This window comes from Oryctolagus cuniculus, chromosome 9, assembly GCF_051225735.1.
Source record: "Oryctolagus cuniculus isolate XC-2025 breed Fujian yellow rabbit chromosome 9, ASM5122573v1, whole genome shotgun sequence".
Classification (NCBI taxonomy): domain Eukaryota; kingdom Metazoa; phylum Chordata; class Mammalia; order Lagomorpha; family Leporidae; genus Oryctolagus; species Oryctolagus cuniculus.
In genome coordinates this window covers 110087519-110110563 of record NC_142875.1, presented here as the reverse complement: position 1 = coordinate 110110563, position 23045 = coordinate 110087519, and the positions used below count along the sequence as shown (strand labels likewise).

At 42.2% G+C, this 23045-nt stretch overlaps 1 protein-coding gene across 2 annotated transcripts in view; it reads left to right on the top strand.

Moving 5' to 3' along the window:
* LRP6 (LDL receptor related protein 6) overlaps positions 1-23045 on the top strand; it is a 178183-nt gene that overhangs the window by 62824 nt on the left and 92314 nt on the right. Inside the window, exons 1-2 of one of the 2 annotated variants that reach the window (XM_089304601.1) lie at positions 9282-9300; positions 20885-21082. In XM_089304601.1, the coding sequence (XP_089160727.1) occupies positions 20889-21082 (194 nt within the window). In that variant the 5' untranslated portion in view covers positions 9282-9300; positions 20885-20888. Of the gene's footprint in view, positions 1-9281; positions 9301-20884; positions 21083-23045 lie in introns of those variants that run through there. The other variant, XM_002712655.6, reaches the window with a different exon arrangement.

Genomic DNA, 23045 nt, shown 5'->3' with positions numbered 1-23045 from the left:
ATTTGAGAGGCAGAGTTACAGACAGAAGAATAGACTAAGAGAAAGGTCTTCCATACGCTGATTCACTCCCTAGATGGCTGCAGCTACTAGAGCTGGGCTGATTGAAAGCCAGGAGCCAGGAGCTTCTGGGTCTCCCACATGGGTGCAGGGGCCTGAGCACTTGGACAATCTTCCAATGCTTTCCCAGGCCATAAGCCGAGCTGAATTGGAAGAGCAGCAGCTGGGACACGAACTGGCACCCATATGAGATGCAGGTACCACAGGGAGAGGCTTAGCGCACTACACCACAGTGCCAGCCCCCTGTTTTGTGCCACTGTTACAGAATACCTGAGACTGGGTAGTTAATACAGAATAGAGTTGGTGTCTTACGGTTCTGGAGGCTGAAAAGGCCGGAAGTGAGGGGCCCACATCTCATGAGGGCCTTCTTGCTGCATTATGCTCATGTCCTAAATACTTCCTCTCTGGCCCTACTTCCTAACATTGTTGCTTTAGGGATTAAATCTCCCATATTTGATCTTTGGAGGACACAGTCAAACCATAGCGGCATCTTACATGAAAATTCTGAACTCTAGTACCTGAAAAAGTTGTCTACTGAAATATTAGTCCTTAACTGATTGAGGACATTGAACAGTAGTAAATACTGTTCCCATGAGACCACTTTTATGAGATTTTGTTCTTTGCTCATAGTTTGCTATCTCCTCAAGGATCAGTGGGGAAGCCCATGATATTTATTTTGTTATGATGTCCCTCCCCACCTTTAAAATGTTTACTAGGAGATGTTTAACTGTTAATCTGCAGATAAAAGTGTGAAAACTCATTTCCATATTCCCTGCAACCAATCCATTATATTTTTTGGTAATTACATACATATTTACAGAAAAGACTTGAATAGTACAAGGAAAAAAATTGTCACATGAATTAGGAATTTCAAATTAAATCAAATATTTTACAAAATGGGTTGTGAATTTTAAGGTCTTTTAATAATTAAGCTTATATATTTGTTTTGCATATACATGTCTATTACGATTAAAGCTTCTAATTCTTATATATTATAGTTAATTTAGGAGATATCTGAAAATTTTTATATTTTAGAGGTAGACACACATACACACACACACACACACATACACACATACACAGCTCATGCTTTCTGGTTCACTCTTAGAACACCTTCACCCGCCACGGCGGAGCCTGGCTGAATCCAGAAGCCGGGGACTTAATCTGGGTGTCCTTTGTGGTGTACAGGGACCCAACTGTTTGAAGCCATCACCTGTGCCCTCTCAGAGTGTGCATTAGTAGGAAGCTGGAATTGGGAGTGGAGCCAGGACTCAAACCTTGGGTACTCTGATATGAGTTGCAGGCATCCTAAACTGGAGTCTTAACCAGGAGGCCAAATACCATCCCCAAAACAGGTTTTTAGTAAGCTGACCAGGGACCTTAGAATAGTACATTGTGTTTACCGTATGAAAATGAAGTTGTTTTTTTTTTTAAATAATGTAAGGGGGTGATAGGTTTTACATAAAGTGTTTGTACTCAGTTCTCACAAATATTAACTTGAGATTTTGGTTGGAAATAAGAAAATTTCTCCCTTTTATTGAATAAATATTCTGAATTTTCTCTTGTAATATACTTGAATCCAGTAAGTATTCTTACTTGTGACATATTTTTAAAAATGTATTTTGAGAATGGAATGTTGCTCTGCACCTTGGTTGGTCATCACACTATTATAAGATGAGAAGATTATTGGCAGGGGTTTAGATTAGTGAATACTTCACGGGGTAGATGGTTGTGGAATTCTAGAAGATTATAAATGTGAGAACCATCTGCAAAGAGACCAAAGCAGAGGGTCAGAGCCAATAGGAAAGATACCTTTTATTTTATATATATTCTCACTTTAATATTCACATCAGTGAGTGAGGTATTATTCATTTTTCAGATGAAAGTTAAAACTCTGATTACCTGAAATCATTGCTCAAGGTCAATATTAATATGGCCTTTATTGTGTATAAGACACCACTGGCATAAAAATAGAATTAGAGCATTAAATGAAGTTCTGTAGGGAAATAATCCATTGCCTGTTACAGCATATTCTGTGATAAAAGGAATGGTTACCAGTCAAGAGAGAGGAGGGAATTGATTCAGTAAACAATATTTTAAGTGAAAATTTAGAAATTAAATGAAAACATAGGTGAATGTTCAGTCTTTGAAGATAGAAGTACTTTTTAAGAATAAAATCAGTGGGAAAAAATAAAAAATGTTTGCTAAATTACATAAAATGTCAAAATAGGCAAAAATATGAGTAGGAAAATATAAATATTTACAACATATAATAATAGGCATGGTTATAGCTTTATAATGAATAAAAAGTATATGTAATTATAGATTGAACATCCCTAATCAAAATACTGCAGAATCTGAAATACTTTGAAGATAAACATGACATCGCAAGTAGAAAATTCCATACCTGACCTCATATGTTGGGTTGCAGCCAGAGTACAGGCACAATAAAAATACTGTATAAAATTCAGGCTGTGTGTTTGAAACATAAATGAATTTCATGTTTAGATTTGGGTTCTGTCCCCAAGATACATTTTTTTTAAAAAAAAAAAAGATTTATTTATTTATTTGAAAGTGTTACACAGAGAGAGAAAGAGAGGCAGAGGCAGAGAGGCCTTCCTCCACCGGTTCACTCCCCAGATAGCCGCAACAGCTGGAGCTGTGCCGATCAGAAGCCAGGAGCCAGGAATCAGAATCTTCCTCCAGGTCTCCCACACCGTTACAGGGGCCCAAGGACTTGTGCCATCTTCTGCTGTGTCCCTAGGCCATAGCAGAGAGCTAGATCAGAAGTGGAGCAACCGGGACGTGAACCGGAGCCCATATGGGTTGCTGGCACTGCAGGCAGCGGCTTTACCCTCTATGCCACAGCGCCCCTATACATCATTTTATACTTGCAAATATTTCAAAATCTGAAAAATCTGAAATACTTCTAATTCCAAGTATTTTGTGCAGAGGACTTCTCAACCTATAATAAGAAATACTTTCAGTGTAAACTGAAAACAGTAGTAAATGTTTTTCCTACTCTGTCCTTAAAAGAATTTAAAATATTTTTGCAAATATGTAAATAGAATAATGCAAAATAAATAGTAAAATTTTAAAAATAAGTACAAGAAAAATTTGATGTGAAAATAAGTAAAAATTAAAATAAGGCCAGGAGTGGAAATTAGCATACCAAAGTGTATGCCATTAGTTCCTATACACATTGTGTTAAGCCACATTTTTCTTTTCTTTTCCCTTTTCCTTTTCCTTTCCCTTTCCCTTTCCTTTTCCTTTTTCCCTCCTTCCCTCCCTCCCTCCCTCCTTTTTTTTTTTTTTTTTTCTTTCTCCATTTATTTGAAAGTGACAGGGGGCCGGTGCTGTGGCACAGCAGGTTAAAGCCCTGGCCTGAAGCGCCGGCATCCCATATGGGCGCCGGTTCTAGTCCCGGCTGCTGCTCTTCCAATTCAGCTCTCTGCTATGGCCTGGGAAAGCAGTAGAAGATGGCCCAAGTCCTTGGGCCCCTGCACCCACGTGGGAGACCTGGAAGAAGCTCCTGGCTTTGGATCAGCACAGTTCTGGCCATTGCAGCCATCTGGGGAGTGAACCAGTGGATGGAAGACCTCTCTTTCTGTCTCTGCCTCTCTCTGTAACTCTGTCTTTGAAATAAATAAAATAAATCTTAAAAAAAAAAAAAAAAAAGTAGGAGTCACAGAGAAAGAGAGACAGAGATCATCTCTCTGCTAGTTCATTCCCCAAATGGCCACAATGGCCAGTGCTGGGCCAGGCTGAAGCCAGGAGCCAGGAGCTTCTTCCCGGTCTCCCACATAGGTATAGGGGTAGGGGCCCACTTACCCAACCTGTCCTTTGCTGCTTTCCCAGGCACATCAGCAGGGAGCTGGATCAGAGGTGGAGCAGCTGGGACTTGAAACTGGCGCCCATATAGGATACCGGTGCTGCAGATAACAATGCTGGCCCATAAGCCAAAATTTTTAGAGAAGAAAATACCAATTTTGAGAGTTAATGTTCCTTAAGTAAAAGTTTTTCACAGAAAAATCCTGCTAATGAATACAAATACTTCACCAGTTTCTACACATTATTCATCATAAAGAATCTGCTATGTAATACAGAGAACATTTTCTTAGGGCGGGAATTTGACATAGCAGTTAAGATACCACTTGAGACACCTCTGTCCCATATGTCAGTCTACACTCTGCTTCTGAATTAGCTTCCTGCTAATTCACGCCCTGACAGGCAGCAATGATGGCCACCCATGTGGGAGATCTGGGTTGAGTTCTAGGATCCTGTCTTCAGCTTCCCCAGCCAGCTGTTGTGGCATGTGGAAGGTCAGCCAGTGGATAAAAAAAAATCTGTTTCTCTGTCTCTCTGCATTTAAAATAAATAAAACTTAAAAGTACGTACATTGAATGACATCTTTATAATATCCACAGTGACAAAAGCCATTGACATTTACCTCTGCAGCGCTGGTACAAAGGGCACTTCATTTAAAACAGGTGACGTGAGATGAGAAGGGCAAGGAAAAGATTCTCTCAAACTATTTCTGATATATGTATTAGACAGATAATTGAAATTCTCATAAGGTATTACTAAAATAATGTTGCCTTAAAAACGAATTCTCTCAGGCCATTTATATAAAATAGTGAAGCGTGTGTATCTACTGATGGGATATTCTAGTATTCCTTCCAAAGTAAGCTAGTTGCAAAATGTGTAGAATTAAGAAATGGATTGTATGTTTTATTATGTATCACCTAGTTTTACGTTTGGGGAAATGTGCACTAAAGCTTTATGGATATTGCTTGAAATCTGTATAGTGGGAGCACAGTAGAGAGCATTCAGTTTTACTGGAGGGGCTATTTTAGGCTGGTGCTTTCTAGTGGAGCAGTTGTTGACTAGAGGGCTAAGATATGGAAATGGATAACTTCCAGTCAGTGGGAACACTGTGTGCCAGACTCTCATACCTTTACATATCCAAGGAGTAGTAGGCAGCTTGTAACTGGAGCATAGTATAATAATAATGGTATTTATTAAAGTGAAGTTCTATCCTCATTTCAAGGACAAGGGCCTCTATAATAAGACCTAGATATAAGATGGCCCAAGTACATGTGACTTCAGAGTGTTATTAAACATGTGAGCCTTGACTGTGCACTTGCTATTATGCTAGGTAGTTTTAAGATAGGAGATAAGACAGTGAATAAAACAAGACCCTTGTTCTTACCGTTCTGGAATCTAGAGTGGTGGGAAACACTACCTCTTACAGCAGTTCTAATACTAACCTGTTTTGAAATGTACAGTAATGTAGAGCTATTCCTAGAGCATAGTATTAAGAATTAATATGTAGGAGCACAGTGGAAAGTGTTCTGGAGGAGGAAAGTGACATTTCACACAGTTAACGTTTCATTTTTATTGCATTTAGAGAAGCTCAGAATGCATCACCTAGGATTTCTTTGGTGAGAGGAATTTGGGGGAAATTACTGTAGTTAGCAGACGATCATATGGAATCAAATTGATATAATCTAGCCGGCGCCGCGGCTCACTAGGCTAATCCTCCGCCTAGCGGCGCCGGCACACCGGGTTCTAGTCCCGGTCGGGGCGCCGGATTCTGTCCCGGTTGCCCCTCTTCCAGGCCAGCCCTCTGCTGTGGCCAGGGAGTGCAGTGGAGGATGGCCCAGGTGCTTGGGCCCTGCACCCCATGGGAGACCAGGAAAAGCACCTGGCTCCTGGCTCCTGCCATCGGATCAGCGCGGTGCGCCGGCCGCAGCGCGCCGGCCGCGGCGGCCATTGGAGGGTGAACCAACGGCAAAGGAAGACCTTTCTCTCTGTCTCTCTCTCTCACTGTCCACTCTGCCTGTCAAAAAAAAAAAAAATTTGATATAATCTGTTATTCATGTTCAGGTTTATAAACTTTATCCTATAGTAGTAATAGTAATAATATACCAATTAAGTACTCATTTTTGTTGTTTTTGGATTATGTCTACTATTACGTGACTAAATTATCTATATACATATACAGAATTCCATTGTGATGCATATTATGACAAACAGGATTCTATTTACTGTGGCCGTACTAGTGTTTTTGCCACGGGCACTGGCCCAGGGGATCCGAAGAGGGAAGTGGCCCAGGCCCCACACTCAGCTTCGTGGGCAAATGCAGAGGCGGGAAGAAACTAGCTGTTAAGACGGGAATAGTAGCCAAGAAGCAGAAGACGGAGGATGAGGTATTAACAAGTAAAAGTGACGTGTGGGCCAAGTACATAGTGGAAGTGAAAAAGTACAAAACCCGTCATGATAAAACTCGGCCCCTGGTGAAATGACCCCCTCTCCTGTCTGCCCATGGCCTGAGACTGTGCATTGTACATAACTATTTAATGCAGCAGCAGCCTCCCCTGGGGACTTAACACAAGGAAACTGAGACACCTCCCACAGCTGAGGCCTATTCTCCAGGACTTTTTTTTTTTTTTTTTTTTTTTAACCTTGAGCACTTGACTCCTGAGACTTCATAGAATAGTGGTTTACTGTCTCCTCTCCCCACTCCCCTGCATCCTTGCTATCCCTGGGTCTTCTGTTTCCTCCTCATCCTCTTCCTCCTCCTCCTCCTCACCCACCCCTTAGCCATCTCTTCTGGGAAGTAAAGAATGTGATTTAGTGCCAGAAAAAAAATTATTAGTAGTTCACTCTTTTTCATCTGTTACTGCTAAAAAAGCAAGTTCTCTAAAATGCCTTCACCATTCTCTTCTATTGATCACCACTTACTGCTAAAATATGATACCAGCACAGTATAGGTGATTTCTTCTTAATCCCTCCCTCCCTCCCCCTGACCTCGATTTATTTATTTATTTATTTGAAAGGCAGAGCCAGAGAGAACCACCCCCTGCAATGCCGGCATCCCATATGGGTGCTGGTTCTTGTCCCAGCTGCTCCACTTCCCATCTAGCTCCCTGCTAATGTGTCTGGGAAAAGCAGTAGAAGATGGCTCAAGTGCTTGGGCACCTGCTGCCCAGGTAAGATCGAGAAGAAACTCCTGGCTTGGGCCTGGTCCAGCCCCGGCTATTGCAGCCATCTAAGGAATGAACCAGTGAATGGAAGATCTCTTCTCTTTGTCTTTCCCTCTCTCTCTGTAACTCTGACTTTGAAATAAGTAAATTTTTTTTTTTTGAAGAGTGTGATTTACTAGTCATAGTAAGATAGGACTGGGTTATGTTTCAGAAAGAGGAAGTGTCTGTGAGCTGTGCGTGATGCTTGCCCTTTTCACTCTCATTAAAACAAGAGCAATTTTCATTAGCTATACTTTTGATTAGTGATGGATGTAGTTTTAGGTTTTCCCATAATAAGTCTCATGGCAATATAATATTTTTGAGGGCTTATGGCTTTTCATAGTAAAAAAAATTTATTCACCATTAGGCCTGTCACATTAATGTTCTTGGAATTAATGTGGCTGTTATCCTTTGGGATTGGCTTTGTTTCAGATGCAACTCCTAATTGTATTTCTTTGCTCTCACTGCAGTCCATCTTCTTTGTTAACATTCTTTTTATTCACCTTTTGTATGATAGTGATTTCTATGTTACTCTGCCATCTAGCATTTTGGATAACAGAAGAAAAAGCAATGAGAGGAGGATATGCAATTTGTGGTTTTTTAAAAATTTTTCTACAAGATTATTTATTTGCATGGCAGAGTTACAGAGAGAGAGAGAGAGAGAGAGAGAGAGGGAGAGACAGAGAGATCTCCATCCGCTGGTTCACTCTCTAAATGGCTGCAGTGGCCAGAGCTGGGCTGATTCAAAGTCAGGAACCAGGAGCTTCTTCTGGGTTTCCCACATGGGTGCAAGAACTCAAGGACTTGAGCCATCTTCTGCTGCTTTCCCAGGTGCATTAGCAGGGAGCTGGATGGGAAGTGGAGCAGCTGGGACTTGAACTGGCACCTATATGGGATGCCGGCATATCTGCTATGCCACAGTGCCAGTTCCAATTCATTCATTTTATTACTCATCACTTTGCCTTCCTAAACTGTATCAGTGCTTTATTGCTTCATTTTTTTGTTTACAATCTTAGATATGTATTCATAGCTTCATAATGTAACAAAATAATGAAAATGTGGGAATTCTTTGATTGTTAGTGTACACAGCAAGTACTACATGCTGCAGCTTTACTAATCCTGTTACTATTTCTTGAATATGTCATTAATTTTGGTGCTTTGTATGTACTGTGTCCTCTTCCTGGAACACTGCTACCTATTCTGGCAACTGTGTAAATAATAGAATTACTTTCTCTGGTCAGTTTTTATTGGCAGCTCTTAACGTTCATCAGTTTGATTGGGTGTCAGTTCTCTTCTTTCATAGCCTCCTGTTTAGACCTTCCTTACCACTCCTTGCCTAGGTTGCAGGTTTCATAAAGGCAGTAATTTTGCCTTCATATTTTCATATTCCCTATGCCAAGCATGGTGACCAGCTCCTACTAGATGCTCAATATTTTTTTAAATATGATTTTATTTATTTGTAAGTCATAGTTGGGAGAGGGGGAGAGGGAGGGAGGGAGGGAGGGAGGGAGGGAGGTCTTCTGTCAACTGGCTTACTCCCCATTCAGCTGCAATGGTCAGGGCTGGGCCAGGCTGAAGCCAGGAGCTTAATTTGGGTCTCCCACATGGGTGGTGGTGACCCAAGTACTTGGGCTGTCTTCCACTGCTTTTCCCAGGCCATTAGCAGGGAGCTTGATCAGAAGCAGAACAGCCAGGACATGAAGTGACACCCATGTGGGATGCTGGCTTCCCAGGCAGCAGCTTTATCCTCTGCACCACAGCACTGGCTCTGCTAAACAGTTTTTAAAAAATTGGATATTATCTTGGTAACTTGTATTTGCCTTTTTCTGCTTCTTATGCCTCTTTCCTTCTATATTAAGTTTGCAGTGAGCTTTTAACTTAAAAGTTAAATGAAATGGAGATATATGGTATTTAAAAGATGAAATTTATGTTTAAATTTTATATACTTGAACGAGTGAAAGCATAGCAGCAAGTTTCATTTAAAAATTCTTTTTGGAGGTAGGCATTTGTCCTAGCTATAGGTTAAGATGCCTCTTGGTGTACCTGCATCCCATCTCAGAAGACCGGGATTCAGTTCCTGACTCCAGGTTCTTGCTAATGTGTCCCCTTGGGGGCAGTTAGGTCCCTGCCACTCCCGTGGATTGAGTTTCAGGCTCCTGGCTTCAATTTGTCCCGGCCCTGGCTGTTGCAGGTATTTGGGAGAGTGAACCAGCAGGTAGGAGATCTCTGTCTCCTGTTTCTCTGCCTCTCAAATAAATTAAAGATAAAAATTGAGAAATTCTAAATTGTCATCAGGTTCTCATTTGACAAATGATTGTTTCATTTGTTGTACTCAGAGTGTCATGTGAGTGTCATCCTTGAGGTAACATGATGTATTTTTTAGGGTTGAAAAATGGAGGGATTGTCCCTTAGCTTTGACAGTGGCATACAAAGAATTTTTTTATTGGAATTCTTGTTAGGATGACTAATTCATTTGTATCAAATTTACTGTATATTTACTTTACTATATACAGTTCTTTTTTCTTTAAATGATCTCAGAATAACTCAACTGGGACCATAATCTTACAGTAAGACAATAACATAACATAACATGTATAAGCCAATGAAAAGATTACTTTTGTACTTTTGTTTCTCATTTACAATTTTGTTCACAAACTTTGGAGTAGACTTCTGTCTTGTATGAGAGAGCTGACAGGTCAGTTTAATCTTTTTTAACATTTTTTTTTAAGATTTATTTTATTTATTTGAAAGACAGAGTTACAGAGGGAGGTAGAGACAGAGGTCTTCCATCCACTGGTTCACTCCCCATATGGCTGCAACGGCCGGAGCTGCGCCAATCTGAAGCCAGGAGCCAGGTACTTCCTCCCAGTCTCCCATGTGGGTGCAGGGGCCCAAGCACTTGGGCCATCTTCTACTGCTTTCCCAGGCCATAGCAGAGAGCTGGATCAGAAGAGGAGAAGCCGGGACTCAAACTGGCGCCCATATGGGATGCTGGCACTTCAGGTCAATGCTTTATCCTGCTGCGCCACAGAGCCGGCCCCTTAACGTTTTTAAATGTGGGCAGTATAGCTGTGATTGAGGAAGTGAATCTTCTGTTCATCCTATTTATTTATTTTTAAAGATTTATTTGAGAGAGTTAGAGAGGATATATATATATATATATATATATATATAGAGAGAGAGAGAGAGAGAGAGAGAGAGAGAGAGAGAGAGAGAGAGAGATCTTCTATTCTCTGGCTGACTCCCCAGATGTCGCAACAGCCAGGGCTGGGCCAGGCCAGACTAAAGCCAGGAGCTTCATTCAGTCTTCCACTTGCATGACAGGGGCCAGACATTTGGACCATCTTGCGCTGTTGTTCTCAGGTTGTTAGCAGGGAGCTGGATTGTAAGTAGAGCACCTGGGACACAAACTGCTGCCCAAAAGGGATGCAGGTGGTGGCTTAACCCACTGTGCCACAACACTGGCCCCGATTATCCCCCTTTAAGGTAGTGATCTATTCCTAAAAATAAAATTAAAACTTCTCTTATTTCAGAATAGAATAGCAATAAATTCCAAAATAAAAGTTTAAAGGAGGCAATCCTTGTGGCACCTTGTTAAACCACCTCTTGGGATGCTAACACTCCATATTGGAGTGCTTGGTTTGAGGCCAAGCTACTCCACACTTCTGATCCAGCTTCCTGTTAATTTATCTGGGAGACAGTAGATGATAGCCTGAGTACTTGTGTTCCTGCCACCCATGTGGAAGACCCAGAAGAAGCTCCTGGCTCCTGGCTTCAGCCTGGCCCAGGCTGTTGCAGGCATTTGGGGAATGAACTAGTGGGTGGAAGATACCTCCATCTCTCCCACTGTCTGTGTCATTCTGCCTTTCAAATAAAGAGTCTTTCAGAATAGTTAAAAAAAAAAAAAAACAGCTTAAGAAACAATTTAAAAATTTAGAAATATTTCAGACAAAACAGGTTTTTCTTTCTGTGTTTCTGCCTGGGCACAAGGAAAATTTCAAGACTTCAGTTGTTTTTAAATGGTAGTGAGGTCAAGAGATTATAGCAGGTATGCCTATAATTACATATCAGAGATAGCTAGTAAGAGCACAAAAGTACTTAAAACAGCTGAGTTAATCTCAGCATGTGTGTTTTCAACTCTAAATCTATTCCCATGAAAATTATAGAAAATACGAGAATATACATACACATTAGTGAGCCACCTAGGTGAATCCAACATTCCACCTCATATAGTCTTAGAAAATGCAAGAATGGGTGATAAAAGCTAAATAAGTAAATACAGAAATCTTTATCAGTACTCCGAAAATGGTTTAGACCTCTTGGATGCTCTGAAAGGATCCCCCGGTTCTTGAGGGGACCCTGGATTGCACACGCATAATCCCTGCTCTAGGGTACGGTCCTTCAGTCCTTTGTGGCACAGCGGCTAAACACCCAGAGCGTCGAGCCTCTGGACATCGGCAGAATGTCCAAGGCCGTAGCCGCTGCTTGGTATCGAGGGGAGCTTGCAATGTATCACTTGTGATACAGTGGGACTCCTGTGCCTTATTTTTCTATTCCAGTGTTCCATCCTTTGATTAAGAAGTTGTCACCCCTCCCTCCCTCCGCTCCAACCTCTATTCTCTACTTCTATGAAGTCAGCCTTCCTGGAATCCCTCTACCAGTGAGGTAGGCAGCATTTGTCTTTCTGTGACATGCCAGTCAACCTGATCAAACCTTGCTGAAGTACACACAGGGATCCAAACATCACTCGGGACCCAATCCATGCATATGGTGAGATTTTTATTCACGAGATGCACTCACAAAAGGCTCAGAAAAATGAAAATCCTCAGGCAGCTCAACTCACAGACCCCTCCTAACTTGCCTTGAGTTAGCCCACAGGGGAGCTGCTTTTTGGCAGAAGCTGCCAGGTGTGGTTACTGGGACTGGCAGGTTGCCGCACACCTGCCGGAGGAACCTGACAATCCCCCTGCATATCCTCTGCCTGGCCTGGCTCTTGATGGAGGCAGTGGGTGAGGTCCCAGCTCATCTGCTGGGACAACTTCTGGCTCCATGTGGTCCCCACCACTCCTGATGCTGGGAGCAGAGTTGGGAGGACACATGGACAGACTCGGGCTGGGCTGGGACTAGGGCTCATCTCCTTTTGCAGCTGGCCAGGTAGAGGAGAGTTAAGCTTGAAGACTCCCCTGGCTCTGGCCCCTGGTGACCCTGAGGCGGCAGGTGTTGAGGTGGGAAAGGCAGGCTCACTCTGGATCCTCAAGATGTGTTTCACACAACAGTGAGGCTGTGATGGTAGTCTCAGGCTGTGGCCTGAGACTCGCTGTTCCTTTTTTTTTTTTTTTTTTTTTTTTTTTTTGACAGGTAGAGTTAGAGAGACAGAGAGAAAGGTCTTCCTTCCATTGGTTCACCCCCCAAATGGCTGCCATGGCCGGCACGCTGCTCCGATCCGAAGCCAGGAGCCAGGTGGTTCCTCCTGGTCTCCCATGTGGGTGCAGGGCCCAAGCACTTGGGCAATCCTCCACTGCCTTCTCGGGCCACAGCAGAGAGCTGGACTGGAAGAGGAGCAACCGGGACTAGAACCCGGCACCCCAACCGGGGCTAGAACCCGGGGTGCCAGCGCCGTAGGCGGAGGATTAGCCTAGTGAGCCGCGGCGCCAGCCAGAGACTTACTGTTCTTCCTGATGTGGATCTGCTCGGGGATCTGCAGGACTGGCTTCAGCGACACAGGGCTGTGGCTGGGAGGACCTGTGTCACTACTCTGGTGTCTGGCTGCACATCCAGGCCTCACCCTCCTTGACTTCTTGGCAGGGGCTGAACCACCAGTGATTCCTCACATGCTCTGCTGTGGGCTTCTCCCGGGTATCTAGTTAGCATCAGTTCAGGAGGTACTTCAGGGAGCGGCTGAGAGGATGCCACAGTACATAGCAAGTGCTCAAGACGTAGGCCCGCAGCTCCTCTAGGCCTCTCTCATGGAAGGGCAGGGCCGCTGCCGTCGTGGCAAAGAGGATCACCCCCAGGCTTCAGTGTCAGCCTTGGAGGCTTCATAGCCATCTTAAAAACACTTCTGGGGCTCATTATTCTGGGGTCCTGCAGGAGTTTCTCATCAGCTTCCCCTCTGCCCCCTGGCAGCTGAGGCCGATACATTTGCCCAACAGCAGATTGTCCAGCTTCAGACTTCGGTGTGCCACACAGTGCACATAGCAGTAGTTCATGGCTAACAGGTTCTGGACGAACAGGGACCTGGCCTCATCCTCCTGCAGTCTGCCCCCACCCCATCTCATTTTTCTGGGACAAACATGTAATCACTGTGTTTAGGATGGGATCAGCAAAGGCAGGGCTGTTGGTAATTCTCCTCTCCTGGATTTTTCCAGTTGTATGAATACAGTTCCATGAGAAGCCACTTGGGTAGTGTGAGGAGGAAACTTATCTGTGAACTTGAGGCTTTAATAATAGGCTTTTAAAAAAAAGGTTTATTTATTTGAAAGAGTTACAGAGGGATGGAGAGACGCAGGCAAGAGAAATATTCCATCTGCTGTTACTCTCCAGATGGCTGCAACTGCTGGGGCTTTAGTAGTCCCATTAACAGCTTTCACCTGGAAAATTCAAATAGCTTCCTAACTAATTAATGTCCTTGTTTTTCTTCTTTTAAATCTGATTGGCTGCCACTGTGGTCTGTGTGAAATGCAAACCTTTGACTTCATCTCCCTCTCTCTCAGCTGATCAGCTGATCAGTAGTTTTACAGTGCTTAAAAAGCAAAGTCCAAGCTCCTGGGAACATGGATAACCCTTCTTGTAAGAGCAGACCCCTTTGTTCGCCAGCCTGATTTCCAGTCCTCCGTCTTGTGCAGGAGCGATACTGGAATTCATGGAGCTTCTTTTCATGCAGTCTGTTCCTCGGTGTGATCCTTTGCTTGGCGTGTTTTCTTATGAGAAAAGGAGATTGGTATAAAACCAGCCTTCAGGGCCCAGCTCAGGTACCCTTATCACTGACTGGACTTACATTTTCTTTTCTATTCCTTTTAGAGCACCTGGATTGTATTTACCACTGTTACAGCCTCTGCTGTATTAACCAGAACCCGGCGCCCCGACCGAGTTCTGTTAGGAAAACTGTTAGGAAAACTCTGTGAATATCAGGTCTATACCTAGTGTGATGTTTGTCATGTAGTTGGAGCTTAATGTTAGTTTAGCTGTACTGAAGAGAACTGATGAAAACGAATGATTAATTTTTAAAAATTTTTTTTAATTTTTTATTTATTTGACAGATTTATAGACAGTGAGAGAGAGAGACAGAGAGAAAGGTTTTCCTTCCGTTGGTTCACCCCCCAAATAGCTGCTACGGCAGGAGCTATGCTGATCCGAAGCCAGGAGCCAGATGCTTCCTCCCGGTTTCCCATGCAGGTGCAGGGGCCCAAGCACTTGGGCCATCCTCCACTGCCCTCCCGGGCCACAGCAGAGAGCTGAACTAGAAGAGGAGCAACCAGGACTAGAACCTGGTACCCATATGGGATGCCGGCGCCTCAGGCGGAGGATTAACCAAGTGAGCCACGGTGCCAGCCCCACGAATGATTAATTTATAAAGCTGCTCTGTGAGAATTTGAAGAACACTAAAATGTGCAGGACCATGCAAAGCCCCAAAATGCAAAACAGTAGGTATTAATCAGTAGAGGGGCTGGTGCTGTGGTATAATAGGATAAGCCTCTGCCTGTGGTGCTGGCATCCACATGGATGCTGGATCGTGTCCCGGCTGCTCCGCTTCCGATCCAGCTCTCTGCTATGGCCTGGGAAGGCAGTAGAAGATGCCCTGTACCTAGACCCTTGCACCCATCTGGGAGTCCTGGAAGAAACTCCTGGCTTTGGATCAGCCCAGCTCTGGCTGCTAGGCCATTGTGGCCAGTTGGGGAGTGAACTATCGGATGGAAGAACTTTCTCTCTACGTTTCAAATAAATAAAAATCTTTTAAAAAATGAATTGGTAGATAAAATACAACTGTTTTGTGACTTAAATTTTTTTGTCAAAGCATTAAAAATTCTTACCATCTTAGGTAAATATATAGGGAAATGGAAAAAATAGTGAAACTAATAATTATCTAGGACATCATAACTTAAAATATTTTTTGGAAAGATTTATTTATTTTATTTGAAAGAGAGAGAGAGAAGGAAAGGCAGAGAAAGAGAGAGGTCTTCCATCTGCTGGTTCACTCCTCAATTGGCTGCAATAGTCGGAGCTGTGCCGATCTGAAGCCAGGAGCTGGGAGCTTCCTCCAGGTCTTCCACGTGGGTGCAGGGGCCCAAGGACTTGGGCCATCTTCCACTGCTTTCCCAGGCCATAGCTGAGAGCTGGACTGGAAGTGGAGCAGCCGGGACTCGAACCAGCACCCATATGGGATGGCAGCACTGCAAGCGGCGGCCCCACCAACTATGCCACAGTGCCAACCCTGAGAATTACAATATTTTCATCACAAAAAGTTAGTAAGAGTAGTTTGAACAGAGTGTGCTGTCTTCTCATTGTATAACTATATGGAGCAAACATGCCTTGGTGAACTGCCTATTCCTTTTTATATTTGGATCAATTACCAGAACATTTCTTGGCATTTTCAGTGTTGTGAAATATTGAAGAGTTATGTGAAGTTTTTTTCTGGTTTCATTTCCTCTGGGGCATTTTTGTCCTTTTATCAAGCTGCTTTCCTCCTTCATGTTGGTTTTCTTCTATAATTGCATTTATGTTCAATTCATATTTTTTAAAAGATTTATGTATTCATTCAAAAGGTACTGTTAGAAAGACACAGAAGAGAGAGATCTTCCATCTGCTGGTTCACTTCCCAAATGGCCTCAATGACTAGACCTCAGTTGATCAGGAGCCAGTTGCTTCTTGCTGGTCTCCCATGTGGGTTCAGGGGCCCATATACTTGGGCCATCTGCTGCTGCTTTCCCAGGTATATTAGCAGGGAGCTGAATTGGAAGTGGAGCAAGCAGAGCTCAAACTGGTGCTCATTTGGGATGCTGGCACTGCAGGCTATGCATATAGCTCCTGAATTCATATTTTACCCTCAATGTTATCACTTTCCTTTCTTTGCTGCACTTTCATCTTTCTTTGTGAATTCTCTTGTTTAAGTATCTATTTTGGTAAAATGTTGCTTGGACTTTATCAGTAGAAAACAAGGAGGCGACATAGCTATACATATTCATTACTGTCTGTGCATGAACAGCATAACAAATGGGCAGTGACCAGTTACTGACAAACTTTGTGATGCACATCTGTCATGTATGGAGTTGGTATGAAGTTTGTCCTTTGTATGCAATTACATTTAACATTATGTGATCACTGAAATTTGAACCATGTTGCTTGGACTAGTGTTATTTAGCTTAAACTGTGGTAACTGAAGTTCACACATTGGAAACCATGCAAAGCAGTGATGACGACAAAATTAAGAACAGGCTGTTGAAGGTGGCTTTGGAAATGAGGGACTCTAAAACTTGATAAGCCTTATTTATAGTAACTGTTCCTGAGTTGTTCAGTACTTTGTAAATTTAACAGTTATGAAAACATTGAGAAAGTATGCATCTTGGAATAGGTAGAAAAAGCTTGATTTTTAATTTGAGCTATTTGCCATCGTTGGGTGGTTCTTTGTGTGCATACAACTTCTTAACCAGGCAGTTAATTTAGAAGAATAATGGCTGAGTGAGAGGGGATATATTCCGCTCAGTCTCCTGCCCTCCAGAACTGGCTGTCGGGGTTTGTGGGGGCAGTGAAAGGATTTACAAAGATGAAAATTTCCAGATATGAATACCCTAAACTCAGATTGAACCATAATAAAAGAGTAAGTGGTGCATGGGGTGATACTAAGCTACTAGGAGCTGTTGTGTTATGTCATTGACAGTTCTCTGAAAGCCAGCTTTTTATTTTTAACTTTCCATAGTACCTAGAATAGTGAGCTATTAGCTGAAACTTATTAAAATAGTGACGCATAGCATGACCTTTGGACGGTTGGCACTCAGATTGTATAAATTAGTAAGTCAAACTGTGTAATAAAATGTTACCACCAAATTCTTTGGGAATCTCTAGTAAATTTCTGTACAAGTTTATTCTTCAAACATGGTATTTCCCTTCTGCCAGCTCTTTTGGGCAAGAAATCTGTCATCTAGTCAGTCATGTTATTCAGAACAAATGACGTTGGAATCTATGAGCTGCAGCACAAGGGATTCTTTCTCATCTGAGAAACTAGGTTTGTCTTTCATTTGCCTTTTTTTCTTTAAAAAGGAAACCTTTCTTTAGAAAAGTACAGAAAACAAAATAGAAAAGCAAAACATACAACATCAAGTTAGAGGTGTTGATAAACACTAAGTAATCAGTTTTAGTTAATAAATTTCTCTGAAAGTATGAAGTATTTGGAAAGGCAGTGTGCAACCTAATTTGGGGTTTATGAGAGGTTTCTTAACAGAAGTACTGTTGAAGCTGAACTCTGAAAGGTTATTTGTAGGGGACATGTCTTGTGGCACCAGGGAGTGTGGAAGCTCTGAGGGCCTAGTATACATGAATAAGTAGAAGCGTCACATGACGTAAATGGAATCGGAAGAGGTTGGTACGAGCCAGAGGGTAAAAGTTAAGGATTATTTCAGTGATTTTTGCCTGTTATTCTACATGCTGCAAGTCATAGACAAGGAATTTATGACTTAAAAATTGCTAAAGGGGCTAGTGCTGTGATGCAGTGGGTTAAAACCCCAATCTACAGCGCTGGCATCCCATATGGGCGCCGGTTCGAGTCCCAGCTGCTCTTCTTCTGATCCAGCTCTCTGCTGTGGCTTGGGAAAGCAGTAGAAGATGACTTAAGTCCTTGGGCCCCTGCACCCATGTGGGAGACCTGGAAGATGCTCCTGGCTCCTGGCTTCGGATCAGCTCAGCTCTGGCCGTTGTAATCATTTGTGGGGTGAACCAATGGAATGGAAGATCTTTCTCTCTCTGGCTCTACCTCTCTCTGTAACTCTGTCTTTTAAATAAATAATTGTTTTAAAAAAATTGCTAAAGCATATGTAGGGCTTCCAAGTACTTTTCATATATTTACTGCTTTAATCCTGCAACCCTGTGAGGTAGGTCTATATGTAATCCTTCTGCTATGGGTAACAGAAGGGACAGAGAGATTAAATAACTTGTGCATGGTCACTTGTCTGGGATGGGGCAGAGCTGAGTGGCCCAGTTGTAGAATCTGTGCCCTGAGTCCTTGTGCTGTGCTATCTTTCACAGCTTAAAGGACTTGTCATTGTAATTACACAATTTACAACTGTACATTAATGACAAAAGGACAGTTCTCCATTACAGTATTTCCCAAATATATTGTCTGTACTACTAGAACAGGTTTTATTTAATTACTGTGTATTTATGTTGGTATATATTGAGGCCTTCCTTCTTTGAAGACGTTGGTTTCTGTTCAGAGACCTAGAAATCATCCTCAGTGCCTTCTCTTCCTTCATCTCTCATTGCCAAGGCCTGTCAGTTTTTCTTTACCAAATTGTGTCCTTACCTGCCTACTGTCACCACACCAATGATATCATAATTTCTTGAGGGGTTAACTGAATAACTGTCCCTGTATGCTTCCATTTCCACAACATAGTTTTCATAACCATGTTTGTTCAGCAGCATAAAGGGAATGTCAGAATTTTTTGAGTATTCTGCAAAGTAATTTCAACTATTTAGTGATCTTTGTGGGTGGAATTCAGTCTGTAAAGCCAAATCTGTTCCTGCTGCAGGAATGGAGCCATTACTCTTGTGCAGGATGATTGCAGAGCCCCCAGCGATCCTGTCAGATCTATTCTTGAAGAGAAAAGTGGACAAATACCTACCTCTCTACCTTGTTTCTGTCATTCGGTAGTCTGAATTAAATTTACAGAGTTACACAGGCATCACTGCAGTCAGTTTTGAAAACTTTGCATTGCTCCAGAAAGAAGCTTAGTGGGAATTCCTGCTGCCTGTTCAGTGCAGTCACTGATTGTTTTGTGTCTCCATATATATGCTTTTTCCTGGACTGTTCATATAAATGGAATCATAAAACAAGTGATATTGTGCCTGGCTTCTTTGACTTGAGCACAGTGTTTTTGAGGTTCTTCTGTGTTGTCACATGTACATCATTCCTTTTTATTTCTCACTACTAATTGGTTATGTGGATGTACTAAATTTAGTTTTGTTCATTTAACAGTTAATGAAAAGTTAGGGTTTTCCTTTTTTTTTTATTTATTTGGCAGAGAGCAAAAGACAGATAGAGAGATAAGTGTGTGTGGGGGGGTGTCTTCCATCTGCTGGCTCACTCTCCAGATGGCCACAGTGGCTGTGCATGAGCCTGTCTGAAGCTTCCTCCAGGTCTCCCACATGGGTGCAGGGGCCCAAAGATTTGGGCCATCTTTTATTGTACCCCCAGGCCATAGCAGAGACCTGGATTGGAAATGGAGCAGCCAGGACTCGAATTGGTGTCCATATAGGATGTTGGCACTGCAGGCGGTGGCTTTACCTACTACTAGTGCTCTCTCTGCCTTTTTTTTTTTTTTTAAAGATTTATAGATTTATTTGAAAGGCAGAGCTACAGAGAGGCTGAGGCAAGGAGAGCCTGCTTGCTTCATATCTAGTTCTATGACTGCTTCATATCTAGTTCATAGAAACCCTATTAACTTTTAAAATGTATATTTTCAATGGACATATGACATGTTAGGGAAAAAATTTTTTTAAAGATTTATTTATTTACTTGAGAGGCATAGCTGCAGACAGAGAGAAGGAGAGACAGAAAGGTCTTCCATCCATTGGTTCACTCCCCAGATGGCCACAATGGCCGGAGCTGGACCCATCCAAAGCCAGAAGCCAGGAACTTCTTCTGTGTCTCCCATGCAGGTGCAGGTGCACATGTAGGAGCCCAACCACTAGGGCCATCTGCTGTTGTCTTCCCAGGCCATCAACAGGGAGCTGGAATGGAAGTGGAGAAGCTGGGACAAGAGCTGGTACCCATATGGGATGCTGGCACTGCAGATAGTTGCTTAACTTACTACACCACAGTTCCAGCCCCCAAAAGTTTCCTTATCTTCTGTAATGAGACTATTAGAGTTTTCATTTTATTTTGAAAACAAATAAGCAAGCAATCACAGAACCCTCAAGCTTGTAGATGGAGCAAAAGTAGTATGATGAATTCCTATGCATTCTAACCACAGTACAATTGGAATATTTAGGAAATTGAACATTAGTACAGTACTGGCATACAGTTTGATGCTCCAAGAATTTTGTCCCATCGCCTGCCTCCATTATCTTTATATCATTTTCCTTACCTAATCAGTTCAGGATCACAAGCTTCATGCAGTTACTGTATTTTTTTTTATTTTCCTCCAATCTACATTGGTTCATCGGCCTTTCTTTGACAATCAAAGATCGGTTGTTTGCAAAATGTCCCTCAATTTGAGTCTCTTTGTTTCCTAAGAATTTTGGACAGAAATACCATGTAAGAGATACTACGTGAGAGATGCTGTGTTCTTTTGGGTGCATCACATTGAGGTATATGACCACAGTTTGTTCCTTCATTGGCAACATTAACTTCGATGTCTTGCTTAAAGTGGTGTCCACTGGCTTTATTTTCTCTAAGGTTACCAATTTCTATTTTGTTGTTGATAAGCAATATGTGGAGAGGTACACTGAGAAGCTACAAGTATCTTTTCTCCCAGTATGCTTTGATATCATGGTTTTTAGGGGCTTCAGGTTTTTTTTTTTAACTATTAGTTATAATTACAGAGTTTTTGGTTATGTTTATGTCATGGTTTTGTTTTTATGATTTCTAGGTTCATGTACTGGACAGATTGGGGAGAGGTGCCAAAGATAGAACGTGCTGGAATGGATGGCTCAAGTCGCTTTGTTATAATAAACACTGAAATTTACTGGCCAAATGGATTAACTTTGGATTATGAGGAACGAAAACTTTATTGGGCAGATGCAAAGCTTAATTTCATCCACAAATCAAATCTGGATGGAACAAATCGGTAAGATAACTTTAAAGTATTCCCTAACTTTAAGAAAACTCTGTGATGGCTTGATACATTAATCAAAGTTAATTTTCTTAGGAAGAACTTAGTGTATTTTTGGTGTTCAAAAGGGAAGAAGAATAGACTTAAAATTTGCTTTTTAAAAAAGCAGTTTTTCATCTACCTTGGTACCATTTAGAACTTACCATATTTTCTTTTTCATTTTTCTGAACTAACTTAGTTGCTTAGTGATATTCAACTAAGGGTAGTATATCTACTCTGACCTAAAGTTTTTAGAAATGAGATTTTGGTTAACATAGGACTGGGGATTACTACTGTATTTTAGTTACTTGAAATATTTCAATTGACTGATGGAGACTACATAAACACACAGCCTAAGAGTGGAGAAGACAGGTAATTACATGTTTGTGAAGAAAGAAAGAAACGAGTTGAACATGTATTTAAATCTAGTAACTTTTTTTTTTAAAATATTTGCTTTGCAAATGGTCTTTTTTTTTTTTTTTTTTTTTTTTAAATTATTTGAGAGGTAGAGTTACAGACACAGGGAGGGAGAGACAGAGAGAAAGTCTTTCATCTACTGGTTCACTCCCCAAGATGTTGTAACAGCTGGTGGGAGCTGGGCCGATCTGAAGCCAGGAGCCAGGAGCTTCTTCTGGGTCTCCCATGCAGGTGCAGGGACCCAACGCTTGGGCTATCTTCTGCTTTCCCAGGCTATAACAGAGCTGGATCAGAAGAGGAGCAGCCGGAACTTGAACTGGTGCCCATATGGGATACTGGCACCACAGGGGGAAGCTTAGCTTACTACGCTACAGCTACAGCTACAGCATTGGCCCAAATCTAGTAATTTCTAGTAATGTGATTTAAAAACTTAATACAGGGGCCAGCGCTGTGGTGTAGTGGGTAAAGCTGCTTCCTGCAGTACTGGCTTCCCATATGGTTGCTGGTTCAAGTCTCAGCTGCTCTACTTGTGATCCAGCACTCTGCTATGGCCTGGGAAAGCGGTACAAGATGGCCCCTGGACCCACGTGGAGGAGCCGGAAGAAGTTCCTGTCTTGGGATTGGTACAGCTCCAGCCGTTGTGGCCCTCAGGGGAGTTAACCAACATATGGAAGACCCCCCTCTCTCTGCCTCTGCCTCTCTGTAACTCTTCCTTTCAAATAAATAAATAAATTTTTAACAAAAGAAAAAAAAATGAACTGATCAAATGTGGAGTAGCTAGAACTTGAACTGGCACTCACATGGAATGTAGTGGTGGGTTAACCTGCTGCACCATGAAGCTGGCCTCAGAAGTAAAATTGTTAGTGAATGTAAAATAAAGCCATGTTTTATTACTAAAATTGAAGATAAGAAGGTTCTTAATATTTTACACAGTAGGAAAGGATTTTAGTTTTTCCAAATTTATATGATAGCTACTACTGATTTTAACAGTGAGTGTGAGAGGAGCTGGCGCTGTGGCGTAGGGAGTAAAGCCGCTGCCTGCAGTGCTGTCATCCCAAATGGATGCTTGCTTGAGTCCCAGCTGCCCCACTTCTGGTCTAGCTCTCTGCTTATGGCCTGGGAAAACAGGAGACTCAAAAGAAGCTCCATGCTCCTGGCTTCAGATTGGCCCAGCGCTGGCTATTGTGGCCATTTGAGGAGTGAACCAGCTGATGGAAAACTCTCCCCCTCCCCCTCCCCCTCTCCAACTCTGCCTTTCAAATAAATAAATCTTAAACAACAACAACCAAAAAACAAAACAAAACAACAACAACAAAAACAGTGAATGTGAGCACAGATTCATGCCTCTGCCCACTATTGTTCCATAACCTTTTGATCCAAGACATTTGCAGGTTCAAGTATAAGAAGTAGTGGCAAACATTCAGAAGTCTTGCATAAAATAAAATATAATCAAAGAAATACAGCTAACATGTAATGTACAATTTTTAAGTTTCTCATTGCATTCAATGCCACAAATGGACAT